This window comes from Dunckerocampus dactyliophorus, chromosome 6 (assembly GCF_027744805.1).
Source record: "Dunckerocampus dactyliophorus isolate RoL2022-P2 chromosome 6, RoL_Ddac_1.1, whole genome shotgun sequence".
NCBI classification, from domain to species: Eukaryota; Metazoa; Chordata; class Actinopteri; order Syngnathiformes; family Syngnathidae; genus Dunckerocampus; species Dunckerocampus dactyliophorus.
Window position 1 is genome coordinate 7,017,396 of NC_072824.1, and position 20,478 is coordinate 7,037,873.

Sequence of the window (20,478 nt, forward strand, 5' to 3'; positions counted from 1 at the left end):
TTGTATGTTTTTTTGTACTTTGGGTACTGCTTTATCATGTTTGTTCAACTTTCCTTTTCAATTTAGTTTGAACTTAATATGCAGATTCAAATCATAGCGACTGCAAGTGGGCAAAAGTGAAGCTCAAATTCAACCCATTGAAAGGGAAGGATCCCAACATCCGGCTGAAATAAAAGATATGTAAGACCAATACTTGGATACTTTATTCATCTCCAAGAGAACGTCACATCTATTTATCAGTGCTCATGTAAAACTTACCAAAATTTGACCATGCACAATACAAATGTTTGAACCAGAATTACTTACTATAAAATTAATTAACCAATTAATAATGTTTAATATTTCAATTTAATGAAATGTATAAATGGTTTACATTTTTTAAGTGTGCAGCAGTAGGGGGGTACATGGCTTCAAGTCAAATGTCTGAAGGTGTATGCGACTGTACAAAGTTTGGGAACCACTGCACGACAGTATTGCAAAAACTGTGTCATGGGGGGATACATGACACAGCAGTAACCTTTGACCCCTATATTTGTACCACACACACTGTCGTGATTGGCGGTGAGGCTTGTGGGCGAGGCTTGTGGCCTGTTTGAGTCAAAGCTGTCAATCTGTGACCTTCCTCTCTGCTGAGGATGAGGAGTGAGAGTTTTGTTGTGTGAGTGGCTGCAGTGTGTGGTGTTCAGTGAGCCTCAAATGTGTGACGCCATGTCTCTGACGGTGACAGGTGAGTCTTGTTGTTTTGTGTGGATCGTGACAATTAAGACAGCTGGAAAGAAGTATTTCCTAGTGGCATCAGTTACATGAACATAGCCATGCGCCATGGCATTAATGTTTGTGTGCAGACCTGACCCTAGGAGCCATGACAGAGTTCCAGCAGAAACTTCGACAGCAGCACGAGGCGTCCATGCACCGGGAGCTGGAGGATCTGCTCGCCATCGCCGGCGACGCCAATGCCCAGGTCAGTCTGAAAAGGAGTGTCAAAGGTTATAACAACCACAGCTCATTGCTGGAACAGGAAGGCCTCCGCACCTGACCTCACCTTAAAACAACATTGTTGTTGCTTGTTGTTTTGTTGCAGAGCTGCAGGAAAGACTTTGAGGGCTTCAAGAAGATCTTTCACACCTTCCTGCAGGTCAAAGGTCCTGCTGTCGACTGGGCCAAAATCAGCCGCCCACCTGAGGACGCGGTGAGTGCCACCCTCATGTTTGGTTGACATGCCACTGTCATGTTGACTGAACAGGAAGTTACTGTAAATGAGATGTCTTTATTTCCTCACTAGAAATAACGAATCATCATTGAGGTCGCACTGTCCCTTTGAATCACACACGCACACGTGCATACACGCATACATGTTCCCAGAATAGCAGTGCTCACTGAAGGTCAGAGCCAAGAATAGTGGTCTGGTGGAGTGTTCAATGTTCTGATTTTAGGTTATGTGCTCTTTGGACACCTGCTCGTCTGTAGGGACCAGCTCCGTCCCCTTGCACGTTGAGGGTGGTGTCTTGTCAGCCGTGTTTGAACATCAACCTTCAAATTCAACAAACAAGATAACAGGTCGTGTACAAGTCAAGTTACAGGTCATTAGGTGTGTAACGATTCATTCACTACATCGATGCATCTGTTTATATTCCTACGAATCAACTACATTGAGCTGGGTTCTCAAGTTTCAATTCAGGACGACATATATATATATATATATATATATATATATATATATATATATATAGAGAGAGAGAGAGAGAGAGAGAGAGAGAGAGAGAGAGAGAGAGAGAGAGAGAGAGAGAGAGAGAGAGAGAGAGAGAGAGAGAGAGAGAGAGAGAGAGAGAGAGAGAGAGAGAGAGATCTAACATCGTATAAAAGGTAATCAATTGATTGAATCCATACTAGGAAATAAAGCATTGGATGTAAGCACGGCAGGCTTTATTTGGATTTTTTAGCACTTTTAATGATAAAGACGTTAAACGTTACTCGATTCAGTCTGCCTGTCTGTGACGTCATCGTCTTCCGGGTATGTGGTGGTCATGGAAGTTGTAGTGGAACTGTGAAACAGTTGATTTGTGTCTTCTTACGCTGAGCCGTACGGCAACGTCACCGCCATGTTGAATGTGGCAAGAGTCGTAGATGCATGGAAGTATACGACTCGTTTTACTGCCCAAACCAAATCCTAGGGAATAACCTTTCACAGGTAAGACTTAACAATTACCTTTGATAGTATTTCAAGAGATTCAAGATTCAAGAGAGTTTTATTGTCATGTTCATGGTAAAACAGCAGTTATACCATGCAATGAAAATCTTATTCTGTTCATTCTCCCAAGAAAAGAAAGAAAACACAAGAAATAAGAACATAAGAAACATAAACACATAAACATATATACCAATAAATTAAGCAACAAAAACAGAAGACACATTAATACAAATAAATAATACAAATAAATAAATAAATAAATAAATAAAGTGCTATGAGTGTGTGCTTGTGTTGCGTGTGGCGTGTGTGAGTGCTTCGTTGAGAAACCTGATGGCCTGTGGGTAAAAGCTGTTTGCCAACCTTGTGGTCCTGGACTTCAAACTCCTGTAGCGACTGCCTGACGGTAGGAGTGTGAATAATGAGTGTTGTGGATGTGTGCTGTCCTTGATGAGGTTGTGTGTTCTGCGTAGGACTCTAGTTTTATAAATGTCTTGCAGTGAGGGGAGGGCTGCCCCAACAATGTTCTGTGAGGTCTTGATCACCCGCTGGAGTGCCTTCCTATCACGTGTTGTACAGTTACCGTACCAAACAGTGATGGAGGCGGTAAGGACACTTTCGATAGTACATCTGTAGAAGCAACTCAGGATTGTGGTGGACATGCCAAATTTCCTCAGTCTTCTCAGGAAGTACAGTCTCCTTTGGGACTTCTTCATAATTTGTTGCGTGTTGTGAGACCAGGTGAGGTCCTCGCTGATGTGTGTGCCAAGGAACTTGAAGGTTTTCACCCTCTCCACCTCAGTCTCATCAATAAACAGGGGTCTATGCGGCTCCTTTTCCCTTGTTCTTGGGTCGATGATCATCTCTTTAGTCTTATCTGTATTGAGAAGGAGATTGTTATCACGACACCAAGCTATGAGGTCCGCCACCTCTCTTCTGTATGATGTTTCAACACCACCAGTGATCAGGCCGATGACTGTAGTGTCATCTGCAAATTTAATGATGCTGGTGTTGTTCTGGGAGGCCACGCAATCGTAGGTGAAGAGCGTGTAGAGGAGTGGACTCAGCACACACCCCTGTGGGGTCCCAGTGCTCACAATTCTTGAGCTGGATGTGCGGTTGTGGACTCTGACTGACTGGGGCCTGTCTGTGAGAAAGTTAAACACCCAGTTACAGAGGGAGGGAGACAGGCCAAGTGTGAGGAGCTTATTTGTGAGTTTGTGGGGGCTGGCTGTATTAAAAGCAGAGCTGTAGTCTATAAATAGCATTCTGACGTATTTGTCCTGGCCCTGTAGGTGAGAAAGGGCTGTGTGGATGGCAGTGTTGACTGCATCATCCGTGGACCGGTTCTGGCGATATGCAAACTGTAGAGGGTCCACAGTTGCCGCCGGGATGCTCTTTTTGATGTGGGTCATGACTATTCTTTCAAAGCACTTCATAACAATATGAGTGAGTGCTATGGGGCGATAGTCATTTAAGCAGGTCACGTTGCTCTTCTTGGGTACGGGCACTATGGTGGTGGACTTAAAGCAGGTCGGTACAGATGCTTGTGCAAGCGACAGGTTAAATATGTCAGCAAGCACATCAGCTAGCTCTGATGAGCAAACCCGAAGTGCACGTCCTGAGATGTTGTCTGGCCCTGCTGCTTTTCGTGGGTTTGTTTTGTTTAGAACCCTGCGCACATCAGCTGATGTCACCATGAGAGGTGAGTCCTGTGTGCTCCCCAAGTCCAGCCACCCTCTCTGCTCATCAGGAGTTTGGGTGTCAAAGCGGGCATAGAACTCATTCAGCTCATCCGGAAATGTGGTTTGGCTGGACACATCCCAGTTTGTGCAGCCAAAGCAGTCCTGAAGTACTTGATCAGTTTCTTCATTCCACACTTTAACTGCTGTACTTACAGGGGGAGCTTTTTTAAGAAGTTATCTGTATGTTGGATAAAGGAATATAGAGATGTGGTCAGCCTTTCCAAAGTGGGGTCTTGGAACAGCCTTCAAAGCACCTTTCATGTTGCTGTAGACTTGGTCCAGGATGTTATTTTCCCTTGTGGGAAAGCTCACATACTGGTAATATTTGGGGAGGACAGTCCTGAGGTTACAGTGGTTGAAATCGCCAGATATAATGAATACAGCATCTGGGTGTTTGGTCTCGTGTTTATCAATGATGTCATGCAGGAGGCCTTGTGCGTTAGCGGTGTTAGCTCGTGGTGGGATGTAAACAGCAGTTAAATACACAGCGCTAAACTCACGAGGTAAATAAAAAGGTCTGCATTTCACCATCAGCAGCTCAATGTCCTGCGAGCAGTGCTTTTACATCGTCTGTACGTTTGGCCCATAGACTGCATGATTTGGCCATTTATAACATCGTTTTAAGAGCATAATTTGCCGACGTTGTGGAAAACACTATTCCCGTGCACAATTCATTCATTGTCATCTCCCACTCACTATTTTCAGACATACTCGCATACACAATTGCAAATACATGAAACATGTCAGTCATGAATGTGTATCTCTGAAACACGCATACACAGGCACACACAGTACTGGTAGAACCAGTGTGGCATGACGAGATTAAGAATGTGGGATAGTTGACATCACTTTGTACTAGCAAAGATGTGACTGGGTGATTTAGTAAGTGTAATATAAGCTTGAGTTATGTGAAGATGCCGTACCACATTCATTTACAGAGGAATTTGCATAATGTTCTGATTTTGTATTGCATTTTTAACTCATTTTTTGTACTCATTGATCATTTATTTTTAAGCATGTCAGCATTATTAATAATTTGTCAGATTCGCTTACAAAAAAGAAGGGGAATCTAGGAAACTTCATCTGCACTGTCCAGTATCCAGGTATTTATTTCACAGTCACACTGGTTGAATTTTTGGCTAAAAAGTTACTGAATCGATTTAAAGTTACTGAATCATTTCGGATCGTATCGTTCTAAAAGAACCAATATCGTCCTTGAATCGTATCGGCAACCACAAATTATGTGTCAAGTGATATGAATCGAATCGTTACACCCCCACAGGTCTTGTAACTTTGGCAGGGGACGCCACACCGTTGTTCCCGATCGACTAGTCAATCTTTTGGGCTTGCCCTGCTGATCGCTGTTGTTCCCTCATTATACATTATATCTTTAGTGCAGGCACTGTACAGTAGTCCACACTATTCAGGAAGGACTTCATATTTTTCACGGCAGGCACCTTACAGGGCACCTAAGGGTCCTTCTTAGGACCAGTTGCACATTTGAGCCATCCAGGCAGCTGCTGTTGAAATGTGCGTATAGGTTTATGTCTGTCTGTGTTGATGATAAAAGATACCAGACAATACGTCAGACTTTATATTAATGTCAAATCAGCCAGCTAGGTGAAAATTTGATCTCTGAATTATTAATAATGCCCATCAAATGTTCTGTTGTGTCTGGCTCTCTGACTGGAGCATTTGGTTGACATGTCCAGTGAGTTTGCTTAAAATCACATACAGTCCTCGCTCTCCGCCACAATTGCAATAAATGCATTATAACATCGGTGTCCTCCCCTCTCGGAACAACGGACACACATTTTGACACACCTGGCCCTTTGCAGGCACGCACCCTACCCTGAGCTCGGCAGGAGGTGGCCATTCCAAACCAACAACCAATAATTAGGGACGCTCAGATCGATCGACCATCGATGAATATTGGCCGATCTCACTAAAAACCATGTGATCCGCGTATGCCGATAACCGCCTTTGAAAGCCGATCACAAACCGATCGCTGTGCATGTCCTACGATCCTACATGTCTGCTGTGTCACGTAGGGTTGCCAACAAAATGATGCGTTTCGTACTGCGCTTGATACAGGCTACACAGATATATGCCAACGTGTTTGATCAATCCCTTACCAAACTTATTGCTGCCCCACTATTTGTGCATCGATGCGTACATGCTTTGCCCAGCTGTCACTGGCTGTACTTTGCATTGGCGCAGCTAGCTACAGTTATCTGCCTAGCTTATGGCCTTTGTATCCAAATGTGACTTTTTGCAACAGTGAGATTTTGGTTTTAAAACAAATAAGCAATGCGGTTAGTTCGAAGCTCGTTTTTGTCCCATGGGGGAAGCCACAAGTGGATGTCACGTTCATGGGGTTTGTACTAGGGCTGCATGATATGGACCAAAAGTCATACCTCGACATATTTACATTGAATATTAATATACGATATATATCCCAATATTTTTATAAATAAAGTGAGTTTAGACAAAGTCAAAGCAAAATATGCGTGCAAAGGTGATTTATATATTTTTTTAAAAACTTATACAAAAATAGCTGCTAAAATAAAATTGTTCATTCTCTTTTTGAAATAAATATAGAATGGGTAAAATATAATCTTCAATCTTCTTTATAACAAACCTTTAGCTATGCTCAAAATCTCAGCTAATACCAAAAGAGCAAAATATGAATGAAATAAAGTGCCCTGTTTAAGAGGAAATTTTGAAATACTTTACTTTGAACAGTAGTAGTAGCAGTATTGTTTTTATGTAAACATTTTTAAAAGACATACAGTAAGCATGTCCCTACTCCTTTAAAGATTTTGTGCCAGTAACACCAACGTGTCAACTGCATCAGGCTTAGCAACTGTTCATCTAACTTTTGTGGTAGAGCTTCTTGTGCTAAATAATTATGACTGTGAAGCTCGCTGGACATCGCCAGTCCATTGTTTTAAGCAGGTTTTTAAATAATTTTTTTCCCACCATTGCAACAGGGACGATATACAAGTATCTTTAGCAATGTGATAGGACACCGCTTTAGTAAAAGCACACCACTTTGCACTTTTACTTTCATGAGGGACGCAACAGGAAAAAGAAGCAAGCGGGGCTGTTTGAGCCCACAGCTTCACACACACGTACTGGAGTTTGTGACAAGTTTTAAGGTGGTGAAAAAGATTTGTAGTGCTTCCGCACTTGACAGTCACTTTTTCAAAGTACCTCCAAATGAATGAGCCACTGCTTTTTTTTTTCTGACCCATTTCTCCACCGGTTGTCGTTTCCTTCATGAATGAGCGGGGCTTCTGTTCCGCCACGCCTCTCTCCTTCTTCATGCACCAAGGGGGTGGGGCAGCAGCCCCGCTCAGTGGCGCTCACGCAGTGCAGAGTGATGAATGAGACCTCGACTTACAGCGCAAATCCAGTCTATATCGATATGAACCATATCTTTGTTTTTGATATCGTGTAGGGCTGCAGCTATCGAATATTTTAGTAATCGAGTATTCTGCTGAAAATGTTTTTGATTTACTCAAGTAACTGGAAAAACATATTTTTGCTTGTTTAAAGAGCAATTATAAATACACAAGAGAAAATCAAACATTTGACTAAATAATGAACGACCAATTGGTTTAATTTTTTAGATAATCAACCGTTTTAGTTCTTAAATTCACATTGTGCATAGGAACAAACTGTATTTTCTTGGGTCTGATGGAGTACATGATGGCACCATTGTAGATTAATTTATCCATCCTAGACTGTAAGTATTTACTGGAAAAGGAGAGAGAGACTAATTACTTTACTAAGACCAAATTACATATTATTATGTTGATGGCTGTGCATTTCTAAATCCTAAACTTATACAGGCTGACTAGAAATAAGACAAATATTCTTGCGTTTTTGCAGTGTTCAAAGTAAATGAAGACACCTTACGTAGTGGAACACATTACTCTCAACTAAGTGAGTGAGACACACACTTCCTTGTTCCACTACACAGTATTGTCTGCTAGAAATGAGCAGCTACTGATGAGTGAGCTAAAATGAGGATAAGCGGCATAGAAGATGGATGGATGGATGTTTGATGAACATAAACACAGTGTGTCCAGCCTTATGATGGGGTTATTATGACGGGTCTCCTGTTTCATCAGCTGATTTTGAGTAGCTGAGTAGCTTGAGTAGGGTCAAAGAATATTCGCTTCAACTCTTAGTAGTTTTTTTAATTGTTGACTGCAGACATTGTGCCTTTTTATATTATGATAAATGACCACAAAATAGCATAAAGATGATGGCCACACTGTTTGAGTGGAGATCTGTTTGGTAAATAAAGTAGTGTATATTTTAAATGTCGCCAGTCATAAATAAAACACAAGTACTTAACAGCTCTAGTAGTGATGAAAGTTGGAGACCCCTGCAAGCTGGACACTCAATTTATTGTATTTTAAGTTGAGCAGGTCAGATTTCTATTTAATAAAGATATTTATTTGTATTTTATTCTGTTAAAACCTTGATCGGCGCATCCTTACCAATAATAACACAAATTTTGTCCTTAAATTAGGGCTGTGAAATGATTAAAAAATGTAATTATATTAATCACAGTTTTCAAATTAGTCATGATTAATCACCATGTTACACTATGCCTGAAATAGATAGATATGCCCATAAATGACAGGGCGGGATTATACATACAAATATGTACTGTAAATATATATATATATTTACAGTACATATTTGTATGTATTACCAGCACCAAATTAACTGAAAATTTCAATCAAGTTAAGAGATGGCACACATCTGAAAATCTATTTACACTCGTTTCTTTAATAGCAGAATATTTGAATCAGACTTTAGGAAGGTTCACCACTGTTCCATGTTTTCGCCATTTGTGGATAATGTGGTTTGCTGGAGTCCCAAAGCTTTAGAAATGGCTTTATAACCTTTTCCAAACTGATAGATCTCAATTACTTTCTTTGACATTTGTTCCTGAATTTCTTTAGATCTCGGCATTATGTCTAGCTTTTGAGGATCTTTTGGTCTACTTCACTTTGTCAGGCAGGTCCTATTTAAGTGATCAGAAAATGCCCTTTGTTGTTAGCATCCTATTACCTAGTGAAAAAAATGGCAACCTGAACCGGAAGTCAGCCACGTTACGTCGCTCATCTATGACGTCATCGGCGGTTGACTCAAAAGTGTGAACACAGAACACATTTTTACAGTTTTATAGTTAGTTTTGCATGCACAGTAGAAAAATTGGATTTTAATACAATTTCAGTAGCATGTTCAGGAGAATGTGTGTTACCACGTGTAATAGCCTCCTTATTTTATGACGTAAAGTTACGTTCATTACACAAACTATGTGTACTTTACTTCCTCTTCATACATGTGATATCTTCGTATAGCAACTAAAATAGAGAAACTTATCTCTGGTTTGGTGTCTTCATTACAGAGAGTGCGGAAACGTCTAGTCTAGTCTCTGGCAGAGCGACAGCACCACTAATGGGCGCCACACACGGGAGGCGACATCGCCGGTACTTGATTCATTTTCAATGGAACCTGCGCGATAGGACGATTATTGCGTGTCACCGTCCAGCCACGCGACACGCGAAATTCGTGCGTGTGAAAGTTTGTGTTCGTGCGTGTCATCGTGCTCACGCTGGCTTGTGACACGATCCCAGAAAGTTGAAAAAATGTAAACTTTAGGACCAATCAGCGGGAATTTCATTGATCGACCAATGAGCAGACAGGATGCTAATCAGTACGCTATACTTGCCGTGTCAGATTTCCTGGAGCTGTTTGACATTTCTTAAAAAAAAAAAAAAAAAAAAAAGAATATAGAGATATAAAGAAAAAAGCGGCATGGGAACTCTTCGGTGCCAGATTGTGTGTGTGTGTGTGTGTGTGTATATATATATATATATATATATATATATATATATATATATATATATATATATATATATATATATATATATATATATAAAACTATAAAACTTGTCTATAGCGACCACTAGAGGGAGACTGCAAAAGTGGCCACTATAGACAGGTGGCCTCTATAGACAGGTTGGCAGCCATTTTGAATGTTGACCAGTAGGGGGGGGGGGGGGGGGGGGATGAATATTGACCAGTAGAGGGCACTGTGGGACTGCGGATAAAGGTTGTACAGCACTACTAGGCTTGTTATTATCCACCACCCAGAACAAAGCTGTGCTAGTAATGTCCTTTGTTATGCTTGTTTTTAATATTTTACTTTTTATACGGCAGTGTCATTACAGCTTTAGTTCATCAGGAAGTGACGGGAAGTGACGGTGGGCGTCCCGAGCAGGAGAGCTAGACTCAGTGCTAGCTGTGAGTTTCGAGAGAGTTGGGAAGTGTGTTTATGTTGGCGTGGATGTAAAGTCCTGCAGTGTTCTCCGCTGTTAATAAAGCCATTAAAGTGCATCGGCAACGTGAGTCTCTCCTTCCCCACAACAAGCGGCATTACAGTATTGACACACATTGTGCACATTGTCTCACACCAGGAAATAAACGGTGTCATTTCTTACAGGCATTGGCTGGACAGCTATGTAGTGGGGCTTGTTTAACCTTTGCCTTGTGGGCAAGCAGGAAGGAGAGACGATGCTGAGAGATGTGTGTGTGTTCTGAGCTGCTCTCTGGTGGCTGCGTTCAATAAATAAAGTTGGCAGAAGCAACAGGAGAAGTTTCCTTCTTTGCTTCGGAGCTGAATAACACTGACAAGTTAACAGACTAGTAGCGAACGGAAAAGAAGATGGCTTTTTTTGTGTCGAATACAGAAGATGAGGACTTTGATGGATTTGTGGATGAGGATTGATGAAAAATAACGTGAGTACATTCTAAAATACTTCAATTAAGTACAACCGAACTCAGTTTTGCTCCCGCTGCCGCATGCATGCTCGCGTATGTTTTTTTTTTTATTGTAGCGTCGCTGGGAGCACGTCCTGTTCCCAGCCTACTTTGCGGTAATGTTTTGGTGCAAATGCTCTTAAAGTTACATGTTTGACCAGGAAATAGCAAGCTCAAAAGAAGACTGCTTTTTTATGTGGAACAACTGACAGTTTGTGTGGATCTTGTGAATGATTGTGACTGAGCTAGGACTCAGTAATTAAAGTCTACACACGACGGCTTCATTGATTGAAAAACAAAACTTTTTCGTGCATTTAGCTTCTGCTTGAGTTGGTAATTTGGCCGCTATATGCGGTCAGATATTGACCAAGGGATACAAAATGGGTGGCTGCTGGCCGCGTTGGACAGGTGACTGCTATATACAGGGTCTATAACACGTAAATTTGCTGCGGGGGATTTTTCAGTGGCCGCTATAGGCAGGTGGCCGTTCTATACAGGTAGCCACTAAGACAGGTTTGATTGTAGTTATATTATTGAAAGTTACCAGTTTAATCTTTACAGAAAAATAAACATTTTGCTATTAACAATTCCGAGAGAACGCTATGACAGCGATGTCGCTTGAAAACAGAAGTGAAAACCCTCCCCCCAAGGCACGACCCCTCAGATTAATCTTAAATTTTTTTGTACAATGGTAAAGAGTCAGTTATTTTATCTCCAAAGTGGGCAGCATTAACTTGTGTGATGGACGTAATTCGATGCAAGACAACCTGGGAGTTTCCATGCATGCGCTCTGTGACGGGTGACTCAAGTGAATCGTGAAGCTGACGTGAGCTCACCGGTTCAGTGAGTCGGATAGGTGGACTTGTTGCACATATGAGTTTATTAGCAATATTATTTTGTATCATTCCGACAAATTTCAAGTGAGGATGTTTGATTGTCAGATTCAACCATATGACAAGATCAAGGCCAAAGGTCTCCCTGACAACATCACCGCCAGCCTCAACAAGCTCGCTGTGGTCAAACTTAATGGCGGCCTTGGCACCAGCATGGGCTGTAAGGGTCCTAAGAGTCTCATCAGCGTACGCAACGAGAACACCTTCCTTGACCTGACCGTGCAGCAGATTGAGGTAACGTGGTCGACTGCCGTGCTCTACCGCCAAACATCTCCTTCAACTCTTCTTCTGCTGTCAGGACTTGAACAAAACCTATGATGCCGACGTTCCTCTGGTGCTCATGAACTCCTTCAACACAGACTATGAGACCAAGAAGATCCTGCAGAAGTACCAACATCGATGCATCAAGATACACACCTTCAACCAGAGCAGGTGACACACACACACACACACACCCCTTCCATCGCGAGCACACGTGCAGGCAGGTTTTGTCATAAGACAGCGCTCTCACTCTGTTGCAGTCACATTTACAAGTATTTTTTTGGTATTTGGCCATCATCCACAATCTTTGTGTGAGACATGAACACACGTCTTTCTCTTTTCTTTTTTTTTCCTATTATTTTTTTATCTTTCTTTTGTGTCTCTCCTTTCTGTGCATTCTGAAGATATAAACCAGATAAAAAGAGGCAGCCAAGAATGCACCTAATGGGACACACCTTTTCCACCTTCCACCAACGCTACATTTACAGAATGTGACCTGCATATTAACGAAGCTACAGCGACATTGTTATTATTAATCACATGATTATGCCAAAGAACTACTGGCGTAGTGACACCTCGCCACACCACACCAGCTAGCGACTGGGCTTCACCACACACTCGCTTACAATGCGTCAGGCCACTACCGAAAGGCAATGCTTTCTATGTTGCTTTGTGAAATCAATGCGCTCAGGAAGGAAGTTCCAGTAATATGGCAAAATACTGTAAGTATTACATGTTATCATAAGTGCTGTCAAAAATAGCGCATTAACTGTGGTAACTAATATATTTCTTTAATTATGTTAAATTTTTTAGTGTAATTAACGCACACACATCATGGAAAGCCACAGCTCTCTGTTATGACGACAGATGGCGGCACAGAGTAACTCCCCTCAGAGTCACACAGTGTCTGACACTCGTTTATAACTTTGTTCTTACCTGAACACAACAACAGCATTCTAATTCCAACACCATAAAAATCTTAAGACCATTTGAAAAATTGTTAGAATTTGCATTTTGCATATTTGGATCTTAATGAGGTTTTAAGTAGAGCTACAATATGCAAAAGCAAGAAGGGGGAGTGAGACAAAAAACATTTTGAAAAAGTAAATTATTGAAAACAACAATTAAACTGAAATAGGCTGTTTATCAGCTGATCAAAAGTTTAAGACCATTGCTCAAAAATAACAAAACACTCTCCAAACCAGAACAAAAAAATGTTCTCAGTAGGACTCAGTAATGAGTAGCTCCACCGTTCTTGTTAATCACTTCAAAAATTGCTTTGGGCATGCTTGATGCGAGTGTTTCCAGGAGGCTAGTGGGAACAACCACGATGGACCCCCTCCACTGTGCCGGGTAAAAAACATCTCAGGTGGGATCTCCTTGTCATGCCAGTAACGTTGGAAGCCATCTGGACCGGTTGGACAGGTTACATTTTTTCTCATCAGAGAATAAAACTTTTTTCCACCTTTCAATGTCTTCTGATGGTTATTGCGCTGCAGTCGGCACCAGTAAGGGCCTTAATGTGGGTGGAAGACCGCCCTGTGTCTTGATGGACAGCCAATTGGATCCTCCGGCTCAGCACATGTGTATTTTTTTCCGTAATGCTCAGGATCTTTCAAAAAAAGGAGAATGACTGATTTACTGCACCCAACTTCAGCAGCAATGGCACGCTGCGAGAGGCCTTGCTTATGCAGCTCCACAATCCAACCACGTTGAAAAAGAGAAAGCTTCTTAGCTTTAGCCATCAGGAGGGCATGACAGTGTGAATGCCTGACAGAAAATGAACATTTTGGCTTTTATAGCCTGTGGTCTTACACTTTTGATCAGGTGATAAACAACCTATTTCATTTTTTTTTTTTAATTTTGTTTGACATTTGTTTTTTGTCTCACTCCCCCTCCATTGTCTCATTGACACTCCGAACAACACAACAACGTCTTTATTACGCCAGCACACTGGTCCATTTTGCCAAAATGTCATTGTAGCAACTCAAAATGATTCTCAGTAGTTTGTGTGGCCCCCACGTGCTTGTACGCATGCCTGACAACGTCGGGGCATGCTCCTAATGTTCCTTTAATTTTTTTGAGCCGTGTGTATACATACAAATATATATATATATACACATATATATATATATATATATATATACACATATACACATATATATATATATATATATATATATATATATATACACATATACACACATATATATATACATATACGTACATATATACATATATATACGTACATATATATACACATACGTACATATATACATACACATACATATATATACACACATATATATATATATATACATACAGTATATTTACATATACACATATATATATATATTTACATATACACACATATATATATATATATATATATATATATATATATATATATATATATATATATATATATATATATATATATATATATATATATATATATATATAGCAAGGTGCTTTTTGGTCTGCACTTAAGGGGACGAAGGCTCGCGGAGGGCCTGCGACACCCCAGCCGCATAACTCTTTGTCGACTCCCTCACTCCTCGTCCCTCCACCTCTCCCGCTCCTTCCTATCCGGATGAATCTCCCTCTCCCTCTATATCTTCCTATATATATATATATATATATATATATATATATATATATATATATATATATACACATACACATACACACACATAATCCTGCCCTGTCCTTTCTCTTTCTTTTAATAAAATACAGTAAAAACTGGCATATTTCAGACATGGTAATGGTAATAGTTTAATTTATTTTGAACATGCATACAAGTTACATTTGAATACATCACATAGTACGATTTACTGTTCTACATGTCCAAAAAGGAGTAGGAAGAAGGAACGCTTATTTAATCCTACCCCCTATGCGTTTTACATCAATTGCAATACATTTGTTCACTTCCTGTATTCCAAATGTACTCTTTGCTAGTTTAAAATGCATAGGAAAATGATAAGGTAATATGATATAGTGTGACATGGTGATTAATCATGAATAATTAATTTGAAAACTGTGATTAACATTTTTAATCTTGACAGCCCTAGTTATCATAAAACTGAGGTTTTTGGAGGTGTTTTAATCGCAGGCTTTCTAGGTGGAATATGCGACTCATTACATGCATTAATGAGCCAACTCTATCTGTTTTTATATCTTTAGAACGCACAGAAGAGAGAAAGACGTGTGTTTGTCACATAAGGATTGTGGATGATGGGCAAAATTTTAAAAAGAAAAAGAAAAAAGTTTAAGAATGGAATAATTTCCCACTCTGTTGGGTTTCCTGTTGTCAGCAGGGTTGGTACCATAGTTGATTTTGGGTCAAGTTGTCTGCATGCTAAACAGCTGTCTGTGGTGATTGATCTAGTAGCTAATTCCACCATTTCAGCCAGGTATTTCTGCTTCTTGTCAAATAATCTTAATCTGCTGGGAATAGCTGGGGCATAAGATTCAAGATTCAAGATTCAAGAGTTTTATTGTCATGTGCATGGTAAAACAGCAGTTATACCATGCAATGAAAATCTTATTCTGTTCATACTCCCAAGAAAAGAAAGGAAACACGAGAAAGAATAAGAACATAGAAACATAAACACATAAACATATATACCAATAAATTAAGCAACAACAACAGAAGAGACATTAATACAAGCAAATAATACAAATAAATAAATAAATAAATAAATAAAGTGCTATGAGTGTGTGCGTGTGTTGCGTGCGGCGTGTGCGAGTGCTTCGTTGAGAAGCCTGATGGCCTGTGGGTAAAAGCTGTTTGCCAGCCTTGTGGTCCTGGACTTCAAACTCCTGTAGCGTCTGCCTGACGGTAGGAGTGTGAATAATGAGTGTTGTGGATGTGTGCTGTCCTTGATGAGGTTGTGTGTTCTTCGTAGGACTCTAGATTTATAAATGTCTTGTACAAATAAGTACATCAAGTCTGAGTAATTTGTGGTGGACTAGCAGAATACCATAGTTCTTCATGTCAGTGCATACAAATGAGATGGTTTTCTTCCCAGCCGAAGTCTGGGGTCCGTACGGTCTCTAAAGCCAAACTGAGTAAGCCTTCTGTAGAGGCGGTCCCAATGAAAAAACTTCCCGTTAACTGTTTGTTGGTGCATTGGTCTGATCTGGGTTCAACCAGCATTGGCTAGATGGCTCGATGGTTTGATTTCTTTCGACCATGCATACACGGCTACATTAGCGTACGTCACACATTTATATTGCACGTGTGGGTAACACTTTACAATACACAAGGTACACAAAATTACAATAGTTAATGAGGAACGAACCTATCTAACCCTAACCACTGCCTCAGTAACTATCCATCCATATTCTCTGCCGCTTATCCTACTAGGATCGCAGGGTTATGCTGGAGCCTATCCCAGCTGACTTCGGGGTACACCCTGGACTGGCCACCAGTCAATCACAGGGCACATAAAGACAAACAACCATTCACTCACATTCATACCTGTGGACAATTTAGAGCAGGGGCGGCCATTATGTCGATCGTGAGCTATCGGTAGATGGCCAAGGCACTTTGGGTCGATTGCGTAAACGTCACTTTGTAGTTGTCATATGACGTCAGTCAGCTGACATTAAGCTCCCCTCCTGATTCGCGCTTGCTCCCCCGCAGCGTTTCAAGCTACACACGAAGATGCAACTTTCATCTTTATTAATGTGATTACGGATGAACTAACTCTGCGGTAAGATGTCTATATCTATAACTAAAGTTATCTGTTCACTTGTAGAGGCTAGTTACGTAGAAAAAAAGTGTATTGTTTACTGGCTTTGCTGGGCGTCATGAACTCTACTACAGAAATCAGTGTTTTCTACACATTGGCTTCTTAAACTATTATTTCATGATGAAATTAAAAATGTGCCCATTGGTGAAACCTTTTCAATATGTTGCCTTGACTTGGGCTGCATTGTCTTTTGAATCATCATTTTAAATTCTTGTACACTAAGTCCCCAACAAACGAACACAATTGGTTCCAGACGACCGTTCTTAAGTCGAATTGTTCTTAAGTAGGGGAAAAGGTAATATTACCAATGATATAGGTACTACATGTACGTGTATACATACAAAGTATATGCGTATGTATGTAAATATGAGATTGGATGCAGTAGTAATATTAAACGAGGATAAATAATGAAAAAAAAATAAAAATGATATAATACATAATGATGAATGTTATTTACCTTTGAAGAGGAGTGGTTGAGCATACGTCGTTGTGGTGGTGGAGGAGGAGATATTGAAAAAAAAGGACAAATCGTCGTCGTCTGTGGGTGGTGTAGAATTAAGCAGGCCTATTAACTCTTTATAAAACTTTAATCACACGCTCTGTCCGGGTTGTATCATACAACTACAATTTAGCTTTCTCTCCCCAGCAGCTTCCTGTACCTGTTGGTCCCATTAGCAGTGTCACAGTGCCCTCTACTGGTCAAGCATGTAGCAGTATAAATATGGAGTTACAGTACTAAAAGGCAAAATACATGAAAAAACAGACCAGTCGGCTTGTGTTCGTATCTCCCTAAGTTCGTATGTCGGATGTTCGTAAGTTGGGGACCTAGTGTATATGGCTAATGTTTGATAGCAAATGCTAACTGGATGTAATACATGAACTGTGTGTCCTAATGAAGGTTACATAGCTAATGTGACTGACATATTACCAGTACTCAGCTTATGTACACAACTATTTAGGAGTTATGTTTAATTATCTTTATTTCTATATTGAAGTGAATTATGATAGCAACTACTTTGATTACCTGTAAACTTTGAAAATGTGAATGTGAAATACTAATCATTCATATTTACAATAGAATTTCAGAGTTTTCTGGTTGCATTTGGATTATGATATGTTTTATAGAAAGAGGTAGATCATTTTGACTTGTACTTGCATGCTGAGAAAGTGCTGCAGTCCTGATATACATGTATAACCTACATAAATACCTACTCATATTTTTTTTAAATAAATGTAGTAAATATATATACTTTCTATATTCATAGTAGGAGGTAGATCTTTGGGACGTGGTCATTTTAAAAGTAGCTTGCAAGCTAAAAATGTGTGAGCATCCCTGAGTTAGTCTCTCCAATGAACCTAACATGCATGTTTTTGGAATGTGGGAGGAAGCCAGGGTAGAGAACATGCAAACTCCACACAGAGATGCCCAACAGAGATTCAGACCCAGGTTCTACTGTTCTGCTGACTGTGTGGCCAACAATCTAACCACTAGGCCACCGTGCGGCCTTCCTCAGTAACTGCTGTATTTGTGTGTACCTTTTTGTAAAGTGTGACCCACATGTGTTATCTCTGTTATGAACAAGCACAAATATGTTGGCAGTACTTATCCAAAACAGAGTTTAGGCTGCAGTGATGTCATGACATCAACAGAAGATCATGGCACAATTGTGAGGGCATCTTTGCATGGTATGCGAGTGTTGCTGTGATGTGTTCACCTCAGAGGTCCGTCTTCCTGGTAACTGTTTGTTGCATTTGGCGTCTCAGATATCCACGTATCAACAAGGAGTCGCTGCTGCCCATCGCCAAGAGCTTGGCGCTGAGTGGGGAGAACGAGGAGGCGTGGTACCCGCCGGGTCACGGCGACATCTACACTAGCCTCTGCAACTGTGGTCTTCTGGACAAACTGTTGTCCGAGGGGAAGGAGTACATCTTTGTGTCCAACATCGACAACCTGGGCGCCACCGTGGACCTCTCCATCCTGCACCACCTCATCAGCCAGTCGGCCGACAAACGCTGCGAGTTCATCATGGAGGTCACAGACAAGACGCGCGCAGACATCAAGGTGACGTTTTTGTTCTTGTTCTGACTGGCCGCCGGCGACGCCTTGTGGCAATCTGACAGCTTTGTTTGCTGCAAGCAGGGCGGCACACTCATCCTGTACGAAGACCACCTGCGGCTGCTGGAGATCGCTCAGGTGCCCAAAGCTCACGTGGACGAGTTCAAATCGGTCAGCAAGTTCAAGATCTTCAACACCAACAACCTGTGGATCTCGCTGGCCGCCATCAAGCGTCTGCACGACGACAACGCCATGGACATGGAGATCATCGTCAACCCCAAGGTCAGACTCACCTGAACATCCGCCGCCAGTGTGACGTCATTTCCTGCTCTTCCACAGACACTAGACGGCGGCCTGAACGTCATTCAGCTGGAGACGGCCGCAGGCACCGCCATCAAGAGTTTCAAGAACGCCATGGGCGTCAACGTGCCCCGCAGTCGCTTCCTGCCAGTCAAGACGACGTCCGACCTCCTGCTGGTCATGTCCAACCTGTACAACATGGACGCTGGCTCACTCATCATGAGCCACAAGCGCGAGTTCCTCACCACGCCGCACGTCAAGCTGGGAAGCTGCTTCACCAAGGTCGCCCTCACGTCTCGGCCACATGCCTTAAGTGCTAATTAGCATGCTAAGACTTAGCTCATGTGCTAATTAGCACATAGACTGTGGCTGTCTCTCAATTAGTGCACTTCTGCTCTTACAGTCTTTTGAGTACATAAGTGCGTTCACACGGAGAAGTACGGCAAAATGCAGTGTACTGTCAATATGAACGGTCTCAAAATGATGAGTGCACAGTGCCCGACACAGTTTACCTGTGCTGGATTTGGATCTCAAATGGAATACTTCTGTTAGTACACTTTAGTAAGTATAACGTGTACACTTGTGTTCTTAGTTCCTTTTGAGCATGTAGTGTTGTCCCAAATCAGTTACTGTTATTACACACTTACGCACTTCTTCCTCAGTTCAGTACTTAGCGCCACTGCGGCTTGCTCCTCAGACGACCTTATTTCAAGTTGGCGACTGAGGGTCCCAAGTGTCCATCGCTGCACACTCACCATTTTAAGTGAAACATCCAAGTTCTGACAGTGTACTGCATTTTAACATACTTTTCAGTGTGAATGCACTTGTGCACTCAGACTAAGTGCAAGTGCACAAGTCTACCAATTGAGACACAGCATCACACTTAGCTCATGTGCTATTTGAATTAGCATGGTAACATTTAGCTGAACATGCAATCTTATATTTGATGAGTGAAGATCCTCATCACCATCATGACATGTTGCCTTCAGGTTCAGGACTTTCTGTCGCGCTTTGACAACATCCCAGACATGTTGGAGCTGGACCATCTCACCGTGTCGGGTGATGTCACGTTTGGGAAAAACGTGTCACTGAAGGTAAACAGTCAACTTTTCTTCCTCCTGTCCATCAAACAGTTTTGATTGTTTCTGTCAGGGAACTGTCATCATCATCGCCAACCATGGCGACCGCATCGACATTCCCTCTGGAGCCATGCTGGAAAACAAGATCGTTTCAGGGAACCTGCGGATCCTCGACCACTGAGGCTGAGGCTGGGGAAAATATCAAGAGCACTTAGAAAGTTAGAGAAGACAGTCTCCTAACACTGGACAACCATCACAACAGGCCAAAGGTCATGCTGCCCACACAGCTCAGATGGAGGAAACTGGAAGTTACTGTCTTTGAGGTCAATAAAATAATTCATGTGATTTTTTTG

General features: G+C 41.4%; 1 protein-coding gene across 1 annotated transcript; it reads left to right on the forward strand.

Annotated features, from left to right (window-relative positions):
- The first annotated feature begins 559 nt into the window (after positions 1-559).
- Positions 560-20,470, forward strand: LOC129182302 (UTP--glucose-1-phosphate uridylyltransferase-like). The gene is made up of 10 exons (XM_054778246.1): positions 560-727; positions 846-961; positions 1,082-1,189; positions 11,721-11,906; positions 11,971-12,104; positions 18,455-18,752; positions 18,831-19,028; positions 19,086-19,328; positions 20,036-20,140; positions 20,199-20,470. Exons 1-10 carry the CDS (start codon positions 697-699, stop codon positions 20,304-20,306), a joined length of 1,527 nt encoding a protein of 508 aa, XP_054634221.1. The 5' UTR covers positions 560-696; the 3' UTR covers positions 20,307-20,470.
- Positions 20,471-20,478: the final 8 nt, after the last annotated feature.

Bases quoted from the DNA above. Each gene is read 5' to 3' on its own strand.
- LOC129182302 (XM_054778246.1), top strand. From the start codon at position 697: ATGTGTGACGCCATGTCTCTGACGGTGACAG. The intron at 11,907-11,970 runs GTAACGTGGTCG...TTCTGCTGTCAG, and splicing joins TGACCGTGCAGCAGATTGAG to GACTTGAACAAAACCTATGA. The intron at 20,141-20,198 runs GTAAACAGTCAA...TGTTTCTGTCAG, and splicing joins GGAAAAACGTGTCACTGAAG to GGAACTGTCATCATCATCGC.